The sequence below is a fragment of the Phalaenopsis equestris genome, unplaced genomic scaffold (genome assembly GCF_001263595.1).
Source record: "Phalaenopsis equestris unplaced genomic scaffold, ASM126359v1 Scaffold000002, whole genome shotgun sequence".
Taxonomy (NCBI): Eukaryota; Viridiplantae; Streptophyta; class Magnoliopsida; order Asparagales; family Orchidaceae; genus Phalaenopsis; species Phalaenopsis equestris.
Genome location: NW_018164444.1, coordinates 26,602,021 through 26,619,915, shown reverse-complemented (window position 1 = coordinate 26,619,915; position 17,895 = coordinate 26,602,021). Strand labels below are relative to the sequence as shown.

The following is a 17,895-nucleotide window of genomic DNA, read 5'->3' as shown; positions in this document are numbered from 1 at the left end:
TCTTCCGATGAGGTTAACATCCTTCTGAATTTTCAATGCCATGAACTTCTTTGGTGTTTTGGAACTGATATCCTTGTTGCAAATTGTTTCTCACTTGCTAAATTTTCCTTTGGTACTTTAAAAATTGTATGATCTCCAAGTAATTCTACAGTTTCCCTTTTGGGTTATATCAATTTTTTTCCTTCATCTAGGATGATCAAATGATGGCTGCTCGATTGGCTAATACAATGTGGACTTCCATGAAGGGGAGACCTGTTCAGGTATTTTCTTCATCCGTTTCTTGATTAGTCTGTAGGAATTACAAGAATTTTTTTTTGCCTCATGATATGTATTTTGCATAATTGCATTCCCCACTGTAGGGTCGCATTTTCCAAGGAAAGGAACCACCGCAGTTCATTGCACTCTTTCAGCCAATGGTGGTCTTGAAGGTACAATTTACCTTATTATGTCAGAGTGCCTGCTTGAGAACTTGACGCCAGGTTTTGAGTCATTCTTTATTTCTCAAATTTGCCAGGGCGGCCTAAGCACAGGCTACAAGAAGTCTATAGCAGAGAAAAATATGAATGACGAAACCTATGGTTCTGATAACATTGCACTAATTTGTGTGTCTGGAACTTCAGTCCACAACAATAAAGCAGTTCAAGTTGATGCGGTATGCCTTTATGCTTATTTTTATTTTCTTAATTTGTAATTTCTTTAGCTTGTTGGATCTTTTAAGACATTGAAATATTTCATATTTACCTTGGTGTCACATTCAAGGAGAAATTCAGCACCCCATTGTCCATCGACATGGTTAAAAAAGAAACAGAACCAAAAAATGCAACAAATTTAATCAATGGTCACCTAAGAAATCAAGTGTTTTAATGGTTGGGATGCAAGTTTTTGATGAATCAAACTCTCTACAACTGATTTTTATAATGTCTTTCATGGAATGATGGAAAAGGTAAAAATAAAAAAGTTCCGAGTGAGAATATTGGCAACTTGTGGTTTAGAATATATTTTTATAATGAACCTTTTAGTTGGCTGAAGATTTTGGTACCTTTTCATTTAAGCTATTTTTCTTTTCATGATAAATAAATATTGGCAGTTTAAAAAGTTATTATTGTTGGGTTTTTTTTTCTCTTTTTGTGCCACATTAAGGGGGAACTCAACATTCCACCCAATCTCTGCTCCATCGCCTTTAACCATGCTACACCCCTATTTCTGGCATAAATAAGGTTTTAATTTGTAATAAGTGGTCCTTGAAGTTATCAACTATGTGCTGTAACTAGTGCTTTGGGAGTTGCAATGTAAGTTTAGGAAAATAAATCTCCCCATAGAAATGTGTGGGTCAATAGGCTGGTTTTACATGCATTGAAACCGGAAGCAGTCTAAATTAAAGAACTTAATTATGAATTTTTGTGGCAGAATTTATTTATAATGAACTCCTTAGTGGGCTGAAGAACTTACTACACTATTGCTCTTTCGGAATAAGTTAATATCTGTAGTGGTCAGTTCTATTGTTGGTATTTTCTTATTTAACTTCTAGTAATTACTTTTTTCCTACTTATATTTCCCCAAAGGATAATGTTTTTGGACGACCTTATCATATGCACTCTGGTCCCTTTTTGTTTTTTGTTTCCTTTTGATCTGTCTTACGTTTGCTTGTTTATGATTTTTGCCTACTTCACTCCACAAATGTTATAGATGCCGGTATGTTTCTTTTCCATTGGCATCAAATCCTAGTTACTTGATTTTGGGATAGTTACATCATGCCATATTTTTGGCTCACTTCCTACAAGGCACTTCTACAAAAGCATGGTCTACATTAATTTGAAGATGGAAAACAGAGAGCATGTGTGAATTGCATGGCACCTATCATATTTCAAGCTGCTACGATCAAGTAGCCATTAATGTCACGACCCGACAAAGCTTAGAATTAATCATGGCGGGTATAACCTTTTTAATCAATTAATTAAATCTTAAAAGTTAGTTTAAAGCAACATTGAGTGTCACAGTCAGTGAATACTCATAAATTATAGTAGTACAATAATAAAGAAGATAATATGCATGATAGTTAAAGTTTCAGTAAATCAATCTAAGAGTATATAATGTACTATATAATATGATCATTTAATCTAATATTAAACACACAATATGTCTTAGTATAATGTTTACATATCAATATCTTTTTAGTTTGTATACATTCGTCATAGGAGAACCGTCTAAGATTATATCATTTAAGGTACTTCAATATTAATATCTTTTCCTATTTACATGCACAGTACATTAGCGTTCTCTTGCTAGTATCATAAATGGGTGATTTTATCATAGCCAAACATGCATATGCAAGCAATAAAATTATGTAATCTCATTCTTAATTTCTTTCATAACATTCTACATTAGCGTTCTCTTGCTAGTATCATAAATAGGTGATTTTATCATAGCCAAACATGCATATGCAAGCAATAAAATTATGTAATCTCATTCTTAATTTCTTTCATAACATTCAGTACATAATATGATAACCTGAATTATGTATTTTATGGATACATACAAATATGAGTGACTTGCAATTCAATATAATCAAATGAACTTAAATAACAGATAAAACTATTTAAAATAGTTAACATTGTATTGGATTTAGAGGAAACCAAATACTATTATAATTTAAAAGTACAAATACTCACTTCAAAACTGTATGACTTGTTTTAAATCTTCAAACACATTTAATTTTTGTCCAATGTCATAAAATATAGTTTTAAGCATATTATTAATTTTTTTAAATTAATCTTTTAATTACTTATATTATTTTAAATGTTGATTAGAAATTTTTATTTTAAATATTCATGTTACTTTAATTTGACGATCAAAACTACAACTTAATCAATATTTATGATTTATATTAAATTTTGTTCAAGATTCAATTAATGTCCGTTCTAATTTAAAGAAGTAATTATAAACTTTATTTTCATATGTCATATAAATTTTTCATATTGTTATTATTATGATATTTATTAGTATTAGTACACATATATACAAACTAAATATTATATTTTTGATTAAAATATAAACCTTAATAACTCTTACCTCTCCCACAAGTTGGGCCTTGTCGGCCAAAATAAATTATTGGAATGAAAATGAAAGGTGTTTGGGGTGGATGAAATGATTTAAGATTTAATTTAATTTATATGTATATGATTCTATAAAATAGTATTTTAACTGTGGAAAATAATGTTGCAATTTAATTTATATATGCTTATAATTTTGAGAAAAATAATATATTTTTTAACATAGAAAAGTGAGACCGAACGGACCTCATATATTTGATAGTTTAGGAGTCTGAACACGATACCACAAATAGCACGCTATCCCGAAAGATAATCATACCGTTTGTTAGTAGGCTTAACCACATAAACTAAAGAGTTTGTAACGTCCGTTTGGTCTGCGAAACCTTTTTTTATAAGCCGACAAGTTCTCCTATTTAAAATGGAAAGTTAAATAGGCTTTTTATTAAGTTGGGTCCTTACGTTCCCTATATAGGCAAGTCCCTATAGTTAATTACATCTTAAACAATCGAAATCACCTAAGAAGACTCTCAATTAAGACGTGGTTTTGCCTGCAAGATTGCAAAGTTTAAGTTTCCAAGGTTAAATGTGAGGAAATCAAAGGGAATGACTCAAAATAGGAAAAGTTATTTTTAGGAGTCAATGGAGTGAAAGGTGTGAGATGTCATAGATTCGGGGGGAACTTCGGTGACTTCCCAACTATACTACGATTGGACCTTAACTCTGAAGAGACGTCCTACACCTCGTTGTCGTGGTCTCGTTCACTGCTTTCCGTCCGCTTGCTTCGACGCTCGGCTTCTTGGAAAAACTACTCTAAGCTCCTTAACAAATTGATCATAGGTTTAGGGTTTTGGTGTGTATAAATATACATTTGTTAGGTCATTGGCTCGCTATAGGGTGCCTTCTAAACCGGGTGTCCAACTGTCCTATATCCTAAAAGGTCTATGCAAGTCTATAGAAGCAACATGATTAATAAAAGAGAAACATGCTACGAAACGCAATAAACAATAAACAGTAGCATCGCAAACATGAACTGTATATATATGCAGCAAAGTGTGCAGTGAAGAAAGCGAAATGTTGTAAATAAAAACAAACCTGTCTATCTGACGAGTCGGCTACTCCCATAAATGAGGTCGGTGTCGCAGGTACAAGTAAACGAGTATAATGAAAAGAATTTAAGGAATGTGTAAGCACTTTGTCAACCCTCTTCTGAAGCACACCAGTGTTGTCCAGCCATCTCACCTTCGCCCCAGCACCCAGTCACCAATCTTCCTGCATTATCCTAGCTGTCCCACTAACGACCTCCAAATCACCCTTTCTAACCTACTCCACAGCCTCCAACCCTGACGCGCTTGCTTATCACTTTGATGACACTACCATCACGCTCGGATCTTATCTTCTGTTCTTAGCTGGAGAGTCGTGTCGCTGTATTTTCTTTCCAATTTGAGTCCTATTGTAACCATAATTCAGTGCTAATAAAGTTTGCTTTCGTAACTAGTTCCGGTATCACTTACACTTCATTACCACCCAATCGACCTAGAAAGCCTTAAATAATCTGAAACTTCTTGACAAATTATAATAGCCTCCTTAGACATGAACTCGAGCAAAATCTTTCTAAATTGAAATCATTATTGATGCTGGAGCTACCTAATAGGCATCTACATGATGTTTACTTTAGTGTGTTATATTGTTGGAATCCTTGCTACAATACTGCAGGACTGTTTTTCACTATTCCTTCGTCTAGACTGAACCGATCCAGACTTGGGCGGCTTGACCGGCTCTCCCAAGTTTGTTTGGTTCCTCATTTCCATAAGGGAATGCAGTCCTTGTTATCTAAGGCTTATATATGTGATTCCAATGTTTTAGGTTTTCAATTTTTTCCTATTTTTGTTCGGGACAGCCGGCGGCATTCCCGTCTCTCCTTTCTAGGGCTGTATTTAAAAGTGAGTGGTGCTTCCATTGTAGCTCGTCCACGTTGGTGCTCTTCTTCCAAGGGATCGAGTGTTGCTCTGGCTATAGCTCGTTCTCGTGGGATATTTGTCTTCAACTTTTCCACCCCTTGTATCCTTCCTTTCACTATCGTTGTCATCTTTCTCTGCTACAGCTGCCCTACACAACATATCATGCTGGATCTCTGCAATTCCGGCCGCCGTCATTGCCTTCCCCTCCCTCCTCTTCACTGCCGCTGCTATCCCACGCCTTCTGCTTCCCTTCCCCGCTACCCTCCCTTTGTACCGCCACTCAGAAACCCTTTTGGCCGCTGTCCGCTTGCTGCTCCAGCACACCTGACCTGCTGCCACCCCAAACAGCAAGGTAATGATAGTATCCCTTTCAAACTCATCATGATATTAGTCTTCCGATTATTTTAAGAAAGATTGCCTAAACATGAACCATAGGAGTGTCATTTAGTTTGGATATATCGGTTCAAAAATCTGTTAAATCAAGTGAAATCAAAATAAAAAAAAAATTTCTAAAAATCAAATTGATCAAACATTGCTAAAATCAATTCAAACCAAACTAAAATATAATTTGGTTTAATAAATTCGATTTTGAGCAAACCCAAATTTGAAATAGGGCCTAAATTTATTAAAGGTCCTTCTTCTAAATCACAAATTTAAGATTTCTTTTGTATCTAACCATATTTTCTTAAATGAGAAAATTTATTTTATCTTAAAATAAGCATGTTATGTGCTCAGTTTATTTCTTTTTCTTGTGAATCTAATTTTCCAATCATAATATTATTCAACTTTTTGTTTATTTGTTTTAACGAAAATCAAAATCGATTTGAAGTCAAAATAGAAAACTGAATATTAAAATTTAAAAAAAGAAACTAAGTTGAACAATATCAAGATTATAACTAATCAATCACTTTAGAATAAATGATGAAGAAGGCCATGATTGTTACAGCCCTCAAGAGAACCAAACATGGGAGGTAGTATGGTTTTCAAGAAGGAAAAATATTGGAGGTAAGTGGGGTTGGATTGTGAAATACAATGCAAATGGCACTTGAAATGTATAAATACTTGTGACAAAGACTACATTTAGAACTATAGAGTGGATAATGGAGAAAATTTTGCACTTTATGGCTAAATATTGAAGCTCAAGTAAAATTTAAATTTATCTTTTCGTTTTCTAGTTTCTATTTTGCCAATTTTTATTAGCTAGTTCGGTCGTTATCTTAATAATCAGATTAGTTTTGTGCTTCAAGTTAAAAATTATTATGGCCTGATTTTAATGAAGGCTCTCTATTTTGCCATTCATTGTTCAGGTTACCGCGTCTTTGAATTCCCATGATTGTTTTCTTTTGCAATCTGGAAATTCACTTTTCATTTGGCAAGGGAATTCAAGCACCTTTGAGCAACATCAGTGGGCCACAAAGATCGCAGAATTCCTCAAGGTAAAGTTATGTGCAAACATCAGCCAGCATGATGCTGACATAATTTCTTTCTCTGCATGTTTTTGTGTTTTTTATTCGCCCAGTCAATTAAACAATTAGAAGAGATAAATACTTTATCTATGATTTACATATTTCATTTTCAAAATATTTTGTATTTGCATTTCTCCTCTCTAGTGATTTAGGTTATGGTCACAAATAACATGATATTATCCTTATGTAAGCCCATCACTACCTCCTTGAGTGTTTTTAGTTGCTAGATTGTGTTTAAGGTCACAAACTTTATATTATCATCCTTCATGTTTACTGGTTGAAAATTAAGTTACCTTATGTTTGGTCGGAAGTATCTTATGCATTGAAAGATAAATATCTTATGTATTCAAGAAACTAAATGGATTGGAGAAAAAGCTATGGAGATTTATAACTTTGATTTTAAACTTTTATATTCAGGTAAGAGTCACACTAGAAATGGTGTAGGTGTAATTATAGATAAAAGTTTGAAAGATAACGTTGTAAAAATTAATAAAAATTAATAGATAAAATTGGAGATAGAATTATAGCCATAAAAATTATTGTTGATACTAAGATTTTTAATTATATAAGTGATTATGCTTCTCAAGTAGGTTTAGATATAAGTTCAAAAGAAAAAGTTTTTGAAATGACATACACAAATTAATACAAGTGATGCTCCTTGAAGGAGGAATTTTTATTGGAGGAGATTAAAATGGCCGTGATATAAGTTCAAAAGAAAATTTTTGGAATGACATACAAGAATTAATATAATTGATGCTTCTTATAGAAGAAATTTTTATTGAAGGAGATTTAAATGGAAGTGTTGATTGAGTGATACAAGATTTTAGAATTATTCATGGTGACTATAGTTTTGAAATGATTAACGAAGAAGGTAGACAATTATTAGATTTTTCTTGAGCTTATAATATGTGATGCAAAGATTTCTCAAAATTAGTTTAGATTTATGTTGGGCAAGTCTATTATGGAAGCTATACACTTATTGTGATGTTTGGAGGTTTGATAGAGAAGTATAGAGAGATTAAAGATGATCTGCATATGATTTTTATTAATTTAGAAAAAACTTACGATAAGGTTCCAAGATAAGTTCTTTTGAGAGTTCTAGGACTTATATTCAAGTCATTAAAAATATGTATACTAGAGTTGTTATTGGTGTTCGAACTGAAGGAAGATTGACCAAGTATTTTCCTATTTCAGTTAGATTACATCGGGGATCGACTTTAAGCCCATATCTTCTTGCTTTAGTTATGGATGTTCTAGTTGGACATTTACGGGAGGATGTATATTGGTGTATGCTCTTTGTTGATTATTTCCTTCTTGTCGATAAGACTAGAGAAAGTTTTCAGGAAAAAAACTTGAATTATGGAGGTTTGCATTAGAGTCTAATGGTCATCATTTGAGTAGACCTAAAACTGAATACATGGAATGTAATTTTAGTAGTAGTAGCTCTAGTGACAAAGTTATAACTACGGGTGATCAAATCATTAAAAGTTGTGAACGCTTGTTGTGAACGCTTTAGATCTCTTAGATGTCGTCGGTCTATTGTTCAATGTGATGGTGATATAGATGGGGTTGTTATTAGTAGAATTCAAGTTGGTTGATTGAAGTAGAGGAATATTGAAGGATTGAAGTAGAGGAATGCATCGGGCCTATTCTGTGATATAAACTACTGCTTAGACTTACAGGTAAATCTTATAAGATGATGGTGAAATCCGCAATGTTTTATGGCGCAGAATGTTAGCCTTTAAAAAAGAAGCATAAAACAAGGTTAAGTGTTGTTGAGATGAGAATGCTTAGATGAGTGGCTTGACAATTTAGAGAGAAATTGCGAAACGAATCAATCTATGAAAGGGTTGGTGTAGCTCTAGTTGCAGACAAGATTAAAGAGAGCCGTCTTAGATCGTTTGGTCAAATTAAACGTTGATCATTTGATGATCAGGTTAGGAGAGTAGATGTTTTAGATTCGACTTATGTTAAGAAAGACAGAGGTAGGCCTAAAAAGACTTGGGCATATTGTATAACAAATTATCTTAATTTATTAGAATTAAATGAAAACATGACACTTAATAGGACAGAATGGAGAAAATGTACTCATGTAGCCGACCCCACTTAGTGTGATTAAGGGTTATTGTTGTTGTTGTTATTGTTATTGTTACGCTTGATAGGAAGTGAGGTTAGTTTTTTTTTCAGCAATCAAAATGTTTTTAGATGTGGAATCATGTTGACAATAAAAAAAAAAAAAATCAATTTAAGAGATTGAGTCGCTCTAATGACTGGTGGTAGTTTTTATTTCTAGTAAGGGAGATAATTGAGGTTTAAAAGAGAAATATGTAGTGATAGGAAAAGAACAAAATGCTTTAGATCATTAGAAGTTATTAATCTTTATATCCTTAGTCTTAGGGTCTGTTTGGGGCAGTTGCAGCTTATCCAGCTTATTCAGATTAGTTGTTTATCCTGATAAGCTGCTGATAAGTAGCTGATCAGGATAAGCTGTCTGACTGTTTAGTTTGTGTATTTCAAAAACAACTGATTCTGGATAAATGATCATTCTGCCCTGACATCCTTCATGAAATAAAATTATATGTAAATACCCATTTACCGGTGAGGAATCGTGGCGAAAGACATACATCTAATTTTCTTTTGCTCTGGTGAGACGTGAGGAAGGTGGCGAGACAAGCGAGTTTCTGTCGAGTCGTGCAAGGGAGGCGAGGCCGAGCGTTGTTCGGCGCAGAGAGGAGAGGAGATGAGCGGGGCTTCGGTGCGTTAGGAAGGAGTCAAGCGATTGTTGTAGAGAGGAGAGGCGAGTCGAGCTTTGATTGGGAGAGGGAGGCGTCTGAGCGAGGTCTCGGTCGTGCGCGAGAAGGAAGCAGGCGAATGGGGCTTCGGTGTGGCAGGAAGGAGTCGAGCGATCTTCGTAGAGAGGAGAAGCGAGCCGAGCTTCGATCGGGAGAGGGCAGGCGAGCGATATATCTCAGTCGTGCACGAGAAGGAAGCAGGCGAGCTGGCCAAATATGTCTTTCGCTCGAACTAAACGCGGATTGCGGGGTCCTACCCGCGATCCGCGTTTAATACAAAAATGGGAACGCCGTTTAGGGATACGCCGCTAAAACGCATTATCCAAACAATGGAACGCCACCACAATGAATAAGCTCTCCCAAACTCACCATTATTCTCCTTACACCCTTTTTGTAGGCAATATTAGCTTAATACTTCAAGGTACCGGAGTTCAGAACGTTATTGCATGTGCTTATGAAAACTTATGTTGAAACAAACCAACTTTTTTCCATTAACTAATGTTTACTTTCACATAAAGCCGCCGATTTTCAGTTGAGTAGTATTTAGAACTTAATTTTCTGCTCATTCCTAAAATCAAATCCTGGTCTTGTTAAAATTGTAAATAAATGCAATAACATGCTGCCCTGATGAATATTTTCAGAAATTTTAATATATTTAGGGGAAAAATTCTGCTAAGGCTTGAGGAGGTGGTCTGTACCAACTGAAGCACTCAGTGAAGCATCAATATTACAACTGGCCAGAAATTAGTTAGGCTTCTAATCATTTTCCAGAAAAATTTATTGGTCCCATTATAACAACTACTTTTAAACTTGAGGAATACACACTGCAAAATACTTTTACTTTTGATATGGTTGCAAAATGCCTTTCGCTCTGCATCATCTTCTCGGCAAATAGTCCTTGAGTACCATTCCTATTCCACTGAGTTTTAAAACTGCAAAATTAAAAGAATAACCTCTAAACCAGTTTATTTGACCATCTTTCTATATATTTCGTAAGGTGAAGTTGCCAATAAATTCATTGGAAAGGTATAAATTCTAAATTATGTCTTATAGTAAAATGGGATCTGATTCAATAACTAAAATGGCTCGTGAAATTAATTTGAAGATTTGCATGTCATGACCTGGCTTGGTGTGCTTGGAATTACCAAGGTGGGAACTGGCGGTCGAACTTAGGAAACCTATGTAACAGTTTCGTTTTATCATAATAGTAAAAATTTAATACACAAAAGTGTCATTCTAGTTCAAAAATTTATATTTACAATAGACTATTTATAACTAAAAATTTATATTTAAACAGAAACTAAACAACTGCAATACCTATCAGCTTGCACACCTCGGCGGCGTCTGTACACATACTTCTTGGGGTTCATCTAATCTACAACTAATTTTTCTGTAAAAATGTTAGCAACTATGATTTGAGTTAAAACTACTCAGTGGATAAATGTTTCTAAGTTATAATAATTTTCATTTTTAAAATATTTTTGTAAGTGTCGTAACAGTAGAAGTTGTGCAATAAAAGAGAGCAGTAAATAAAATAAATTTTATTTCCTTTCATTTGTTTAACTTATGTTTTTCATAATTATGAATCACCGTCTAAACATAGATTTTATACAACTATACGTTTAACCTCTTCTAACCTACCATAAAGGTAGGCAATTTTTTTTATTTTCATTTCGTGCACGAGTACAATACATTTTTTTTGCTACTATCCAGGTGTGACTTTCATATGCATATATATATATATATATATATCATATTTTATTCATTTTTATCTTGTATTTAGCATTTAAAAGAAAACTTACGTTTAACATTTAAAAAAAAACATAGATAAATAAACAAAATTATTGTAAAATAAAAACATATTATCCACTCAACGGTTTTGTCTGCTTTCCCTTTCCCCTTGATAGTCTAGTCCTCATGTGCATCTATAATAACAATTTAAATATAATTAACTTCTTATTCAATGCTAATCTTCTCTCCTATTGCTTGTCAGTTTTCTATTATTAATTTCGTAATTTTTTTATTTACCTTATATATATATATATATGTAGGAATATCCAATTTAATTTTTTTGTTAAAGCTTTTAAAATTTTCATTTGGGCACCTAACATTAATAGCAACTTAATTATAAATAAGTTTTAAATATATAGGGCTCCTCCTTTCTTTTTAACATTAATTAATTATAAAAAATAATAAAATTTTGAAAGTGAATTTTATACCCGAATTTTCTGTCTGCGGATTTTCGGATTTTCTTCTGAATCTTGCGTTCTTCAAACTTGTCCCAAACAAATTTAAACCAGATTTTAATTTATTTGAAATGTAAACTTTCTGACATTTAATCTTAATCAATTACAATTAATTATTTAAATTAAATTAGCACTAATTAACTAAACATTTACCTTTTTATTCCTCTGTCTTCCCTGTGAACCGAACAATAAGGCTCGGTCGAGCATTCCTTGGCTCGCAGAGTTGCTCGCGCACGCGAAGCTCCCGCGAGACCTTCCTTCCTCTCTGGGCTCTCGGCCTATAGGCTATAGCCGAGCTTCTATAGGCCGCTCGAGCCCTCTGGCTCCTCCTTCCTCTTCTGCGGGCTGTACGACAGTTATAATCTCGCCTCATTCTTCCTCTACGAGCCGCACGACAACTAGAGCAAGAATGCTTCCCCTTTTTCCTCGGTTTGCTTGGGGAAGGCTTCTCACGGATGAAGGATTGCTGACGACACAAGGGAAAGGCTTGGGCGAGCCGCTCGAGCACTCCAGGTAGCCAAACGATCATCTTCCTCCTCTTTTTTTTTCATGCTCGCAGCACTCGGCAGGCCGGCTCAAGTTATCTTCCCTTGCAAAAAATGGAAGGAAATGATCACAGCAGGCGAGCCGCTCGTCTCGTCCTTTTTCTTCTCCCTTTACTGTTGCTGCTGCTGCTTCAACTGCGTCCTTTTCTTCTTTTTCCTCTACCTCACTGTCCCGCTCTCTCACTTTCCCCGTCTCTCGCTGGGTTCGAATGAAAGGAGACGAGGAAAAATTCTCGTCTTAACGCTCCCATGATCGGTGCGGCCTCGCTCGAACGACACCTGCACTTGCTGAACGCTGTGCAGGTGTCGTAAAACAGTTAATTTTTTTTATTATTATAATTAAGTTATTTTTATTAATGATATTATTATTATTATTACATTGCATGTCAGTGGGAAAAGGTGACACTTTTTTATTTATTATTTATCCCTTCATAAGCCAGTCAACAACTCAGTTATCATTCTCTTGCCTTTTGTTCTGCACAAATGTCCAGTGTAGGTTTTGCCCTGTATAGTATTCATTTCAATGGAAATGGTAGTCCAAGTTGTGTAAGGACTTTCGTTAGCTTCTTGTATTTGAGATGATGCGCTTTGACTGCTAATTGTCTAGTGCTAATTGTCTTGTCCAAGTGAGTTTAGCCTGACTCAAAATTTACTTGAAGTCAAACTACTACCATTTGAGCTATTCATATTGTTGGCTCAAAATCAATTCTGAATTGGCTTGAGATTAAAATGAAAATAGGTTTTCAAAGGAGGGGTTGAATCCATACCCTCTTGGAGGTATTATAAAACTCACTAATAAACCAACAAAGGTTCATTTATACTATATATAGACTCAGTATAAATATATTGATTTTCAGCTACTTCAAACTGAATTTCGTCAAGAAAACTTGATATGAATTTAATGCCAGCCATTGTTGCTTGAAACCGAACTAGATTATGTTCAATTTTATTTTTTTCCACTAGAAGTCGAACGATTTCTGAGTTTTGGTTATTTTAGTCAGCCCTAGTATGCATAGGGCTTGCTATGATTTAAATATTTGTTGTTGATTCCTCTGAAAGAGATATTCCAAATCCCTTGGCCTAGTATTTTTTTTTTTAAATATGTGCCCACAACTTATATGTATCACATGTTCTAATTTACTTATTCATGCAGCCTGGGGTTTCATTGAAACATGTTAAGGAAGGAACAGAGAGCTCTGCTTTCTGGTATGCTCTTGGAGGAAAACAAAGTTTCTCAAGCAAAAGAGCTGTGCCAGATATTGTTAGAGATCCTCATTTATATACCTTTTCATTCAAGCAGGGTAAGCTAATCCCTTGGCCATATTTGTTAATGCTTTTTCAATCTTACTGTCTGGATAAATTCATAATGGTTTCTGTGATTCTTCTTTTACCTAATGTTTTCATCTTCGCTTGATTATGGTGTGAGGGCTTTCCAGGAAAAATAGAGGTTGGCTTATTTTCCTTATATTTTATCGGCTGCTTGTGCACTCTACTCTAGTCTTGTTCTTGAGGTGCACCTTGCTTCTCCCCTCGCAGGTCACTGAAGTGTTCAACTTCTCGCAAGATGATCTGCTCACGGAGGATATGCTGATACTTTGCACCTATGCCGAAGTTTTTGTTTGGATTGGTTATTCTGTTGAATCGAAGGAAAAACAGAAAGCATTTGACATAGGCCAGGTCTTGACCTTAAGTTGCACATTTTTAAAATTATATGGCAGTGATACTCTTTTATAATATTTAATTAATAGGTGTTGTTTTCAGAAATACATAGATCTTGCAGTGTGCTTAGATGGGCTATCTCCAGATGTGCCCCTTTACAAAGTCACTGAGGGTAATGAGCCATGCTTCTTTACTGCATATTTCTCCTGGGATAGCACAAAGGCAGTTGTATGTTCTGCAAACCCTGAACTCAAATTTATTTCTTTCACAGAAAATCTTGTGTTTTTCTTTTTGGCAAGTTATTAGTTGATTTTTTTTGTCCTATCCTGGCTAGCACAACATTTTCTTTCTTTCCAAATTTGAGTGTACTCGAGCGTTTCATTTGAGAATTAAATTGCTAGATAAGTTGGTTACAAGAACGGGGCTGAGAATTTCTAGGGTAGACTTTACTTTATTCTTCATGATTTTTCCATGCCTTCATTAGCAATTTGAATATATTTCTTTTCGTAGTAAGTTTTATTTTTGCACTTTATGGGCTTTTTCCGTCCATATCTTCAAAATTGATAGAGATGGAGATTTCAAGTTCTTCTTTTGTTAGAAAAGGTCTCATCTTCTAAATCAGCCCATTTAATAGCATGGCTACATAGAGGCTTGATGCTTATATTTCTTAAATATGATATGTGAAGCAACTATAAACTGGACTTTGGTTCCATTAACTTCTGTATTCCCAGAAATTTGCCAACATTAGATTTACTAAACTATAGAAAAAAAAAAAATCTAATTTTCAAATGCTTTGTATCCAAGGGGTTGCCAATGATTAATAACTTCTTAGATTTGCTTTGCAATGAGAAAATCATTTTTAATATTTTCTTTTCACGTTGATGTTGTGTTATTTTATGTCTATACTTTCCCATGCGCTACCTATGTTGTTGTAGTTGATTTTTAATAACTTTCTAATATGAAATAGGCTCATGGAAATTCTTTTGATAAGAAGCTTGCTTTGCTGTTTGGAACTGGTTTTCAAGCTTTGGAGGTAAGTTTATCTTTTACAAATAACTTTATTGCTAAAATTTTGTGACATATTACAATTTTTTTCAATCATTTAATCATGTTGTGCTTGCTAAATAATACGCATTCTAATCTTGATGTGTTATAAAGAGACTTTAAATATAAGTGACAAAGTTGTTGGTGGATTCTATCGAGCATCTATCTAGTTAGCTAAGGCAGTCATACACGTAAGCTGCTTGATTTTAGTTTCCGTATGTCCTCATAGAACAATGACTCATATTGGAGTGAATATTTCTTTTATGCAATTCGTGTCAAGAAATTGTTTTCGATAAGTTTTCCTTGGTGAGCTATTTTGGACTCTTGTTGACATGCTATATGATACTATTTGTTTATTTCAAGATGGATCCATATCTTTTAGCTTATGTGGTATGTTTACAATGAAGTTACTTCATGAATCTGTTTACCGTATTACAAAATTAATAGCACTTATATGCTTTAGATTGCTTTTTTAAGTAATTTGTTTATACAAAATTATCCAGTTTTATGGATAGACACCTGAACCTAAGGATTACATCCTATATGCAATTTAAAAAATATTTAATCTAAAATATCCTATTTAATGCTCAGATGTCTCTAATCTTCCCTTCCACTATCGATCTCCACTGAACTTGCTATGCTACAACTTTGTACATGGTGGGGGTTGGAATTCTTCATGACGTCACATAAATTTGCATATTGTAGGTTTTTTATATCTTAAACATTTTCTCAATGTTTATAACAACCCTTTTATTGTTGTGACGATCGCTTTAGTAATCAAATTCTGAACGGAAAACTGCTATAGATTCTTTTTCATTTTCTTGTGTGTCTGGCTAAGCTTATGTCTGAGCCAAATGTGACAACTAGTTGGGTGTTATTTAACTTCTTTCGCTGCCGCAGTCTAACGAGAAGCCCAACAGTACAAATCAAAGTGGACCCACTCAGAGGGCATCAGCTTTAGCCGCACTATCTTCTGCTTTTAATCCATCTTCCAAATCTGCAGCTACCGGTCCCAAACCAATCCGTTCCAGTAAGGGTGGTTCACAAAGAGCAGCTGCAGTTGCTGCTTTGTCATCTGTTCTAACAGCTGAACAGAAGAAGGCACAATCTGAAGGTTCAACGCATCGACATAGCAGAACCTCCTCCCCTGATTCAACTGCATTTGGTAAGGTTTTCATGAAGTTTACTAGGTTCTGATTTCCTTGATCGAGTATTTTGTTTGTTGCACCTAATCTCAACCCTCGCCCACATAGAAACATCTAACTTTGATTTGTAAAACTGTAGATCTGTTTGTCAGTTGACACATTTTCAGTTTAATGCCTTCATATGCATCTCTGTAGCTTTATTAACTTAAACCTGCATTTTAGACCATTACGCTTAATCGGAGAATAGGACGTACTTGCTGTTTATGCATTGATATCATTGCTATTCCTCTCTAGATAGCTTCTTCTGATTTCATAATGAACTGGACAAGATAATGTGTGCTGCACTAAAAAATACAATGTAGTACTGTTTAAATTTTAGACAGTTTATGAGGGGTTGTTTTCGTTTCAGATTTTTCAGCATGTCCAATTTTGTCAGTCGACTTTTTAAATCTGATACAAAATAACTCAATGGAGAGACCATTTTGAATCATATTTGAGGTTTTAATAAACTAAATTAAACACATGTATAATCTTGGGATTAAAATGGTCCCCATCAAATAGTTGAGGGGCGATTTTAACTTTTTTCGCTTTTTAGTTATATTCTTTTTTCGTTTATTGGCAATCCTTTGTGACTGGCTACCCATCTCTTATGGTTATTATGTTCCTTAAATATTTATTACAATCAATTTTCATTCTAAAAACAAAATTCTAGCCCTTCTGGCAACTAAGATTTTAAGGTGTGCATAGATGGAAATTTAATTGTCTCGACGAGAAGTTCAGAATTTTTTGTTCTTTTTTCTCAACAACAGAATCATTTAAGATAGAGACAGCAACTTCTGAGACGGAGGATCCTGTTGAAGTTGCCGCAGTGAAGGTAGAAAATGAAGTGGATGGATTTGAATCAGAAAGCAATGGCACAGTTGCAGAGGTTAACCAGGACTCATTTGCAGAAGATAAAAATGGCGAAAAAACCTTCAGTTATGAACGTCTGAAAGCCAAATCCAGCAACCCAGTCACTGGTATCGACTACAAAAGGAGAGAGGTGCGTGCCTTTGTCGTTTTATCTAATTTGCGCTTCCTATAATCTCAAAAGTTAATTGAGATTGTCATGATCTCCCTGTCCAGGCTTATTTGTCTGACGTGGAATTCCAGACTGTTCTTGGAATGACAAAAGATGCATTTTATCTGCAGCCAAAATGGAAGCAGGACATGCAGAAAAGGAAGGTTGATCTCTTCTAATCTCAAATATCTCAGCAGCTAAATTCAGTTGCTCGTGTTATTATTATTATTTTTTATTGTTTTCCTCCACTTTCTGCTTATTTGAGAGGTTGAGATATATGCTGTATTGGTCACTGTCAGTATTGCTTGCTTGTTGATGATTACTACTGCTGGTTTGCTGGGGTGATTTTTGCAGCGCTAGTCATTCTTTTATTTGTAAAGGAGCATTGTTTGTCTTGGGTGCTCAGGGTTTTGGGTTTTGTCCTGTTTGTTCTTCTCGTCAGAAGGGTCCATATGCATATATTTTGGGTTGCATGCGCATGGAGCTGTCTGTTAAGTCGGCATATAAATGTTGTGTGCTGCATTAAAAACTACAATGTAGTGCTTTTTAAATTATTTCCAGTCATCTGCGTTCAGCAGTCATATTCATGGTTGAGCTGCGCTGGAGCCATTTGTCTCATTTTGTTCTGTTTCTGGAGCTTGTTTTGCCGGTGAGAGAATTGGCTAATTTCTATGTTGGCCATTTACAGGCATACCGCACGAGTCTTATGTATTTACATATCTAACACCTAAGCATTTATATATACATGCATAACAGTAACATCTTTAACATCACATTAAAAATATCACTTTTAGTACGTTTTTAGAAGTTAGAATCAAGGTGGTATGAATGTAAATGTCAAACTTTCGTGTTAAATGTGTAAATCCGTGAGAATTGTGTTTCGTGTGTAATATACCATTTTATATATCATCGAAATATATTTTTGGATAT

General features: G+C 34.6%; 1 protein-coding gene across 5 annotated transcripts in view; it reads left to right on the top strand.

Moving 5' to 3' along the window:
- The window catches only part of LOC110021034 (villin-2-like), a 68,816-nt gene extending 51,264 nt beyond the window's left edge, over positions 1 to 17,552 (top strand). For all 5 annotated transcript variants that reach the window (XM_020719368.1, XM_020719383.1, XM_020719389.1 and 2 more), the window contains 12 exons: positions 192 to 260; positions 360 to 428; positions 515 to 652; positions 6,316 to 6,444; positions 13,211 to 13,358; positions 13,494 to 13,504; positions 13,594 to 13,734; positions 13,819 to 13,944; positions 14,684 to 14,749; positions 15,661 to 15,925; positions 16,715 to 16,947; positions 17,031 to 17,552. In XM_020719368.1, coding sequence (XP_020575027.1) covers positions 192 to 260; positions 360 to 428; positions 515 to 652; positions 6,316 to 6,444; positions 13,211 to 13,358; positions 13,494 to 13,504; positions 13,594 to 13,734; positions 13,819 to 13,944; positions 14,684 to 14,749; positions 15,661 to 15,925; positions 16,715 to 16,947; positions 17,031 to 17,144 — 1,509 coding nt within the window. In that variant the 3' untranslated portion in view covers positions 17,145 to 17,552. The remainder of the gene's footprint in view (positions 1 to 191; positions 261 to 359; positions 429 to 514; positions 653 to 6,315; positions 6,445 to 13,210; positions 13,359 to 13,493; positions 13,505 to 13,593; positions 13,735 to 13,818; positions 13,945 to 14,683; positions 14,750 to 15,660; positions 15,926 to 16,714; positions 16,948 to 17,030) is intronic.
- The last annotated feature ends 343 nt before the right edge of the window (positions 17,553 to 17,895 follow it).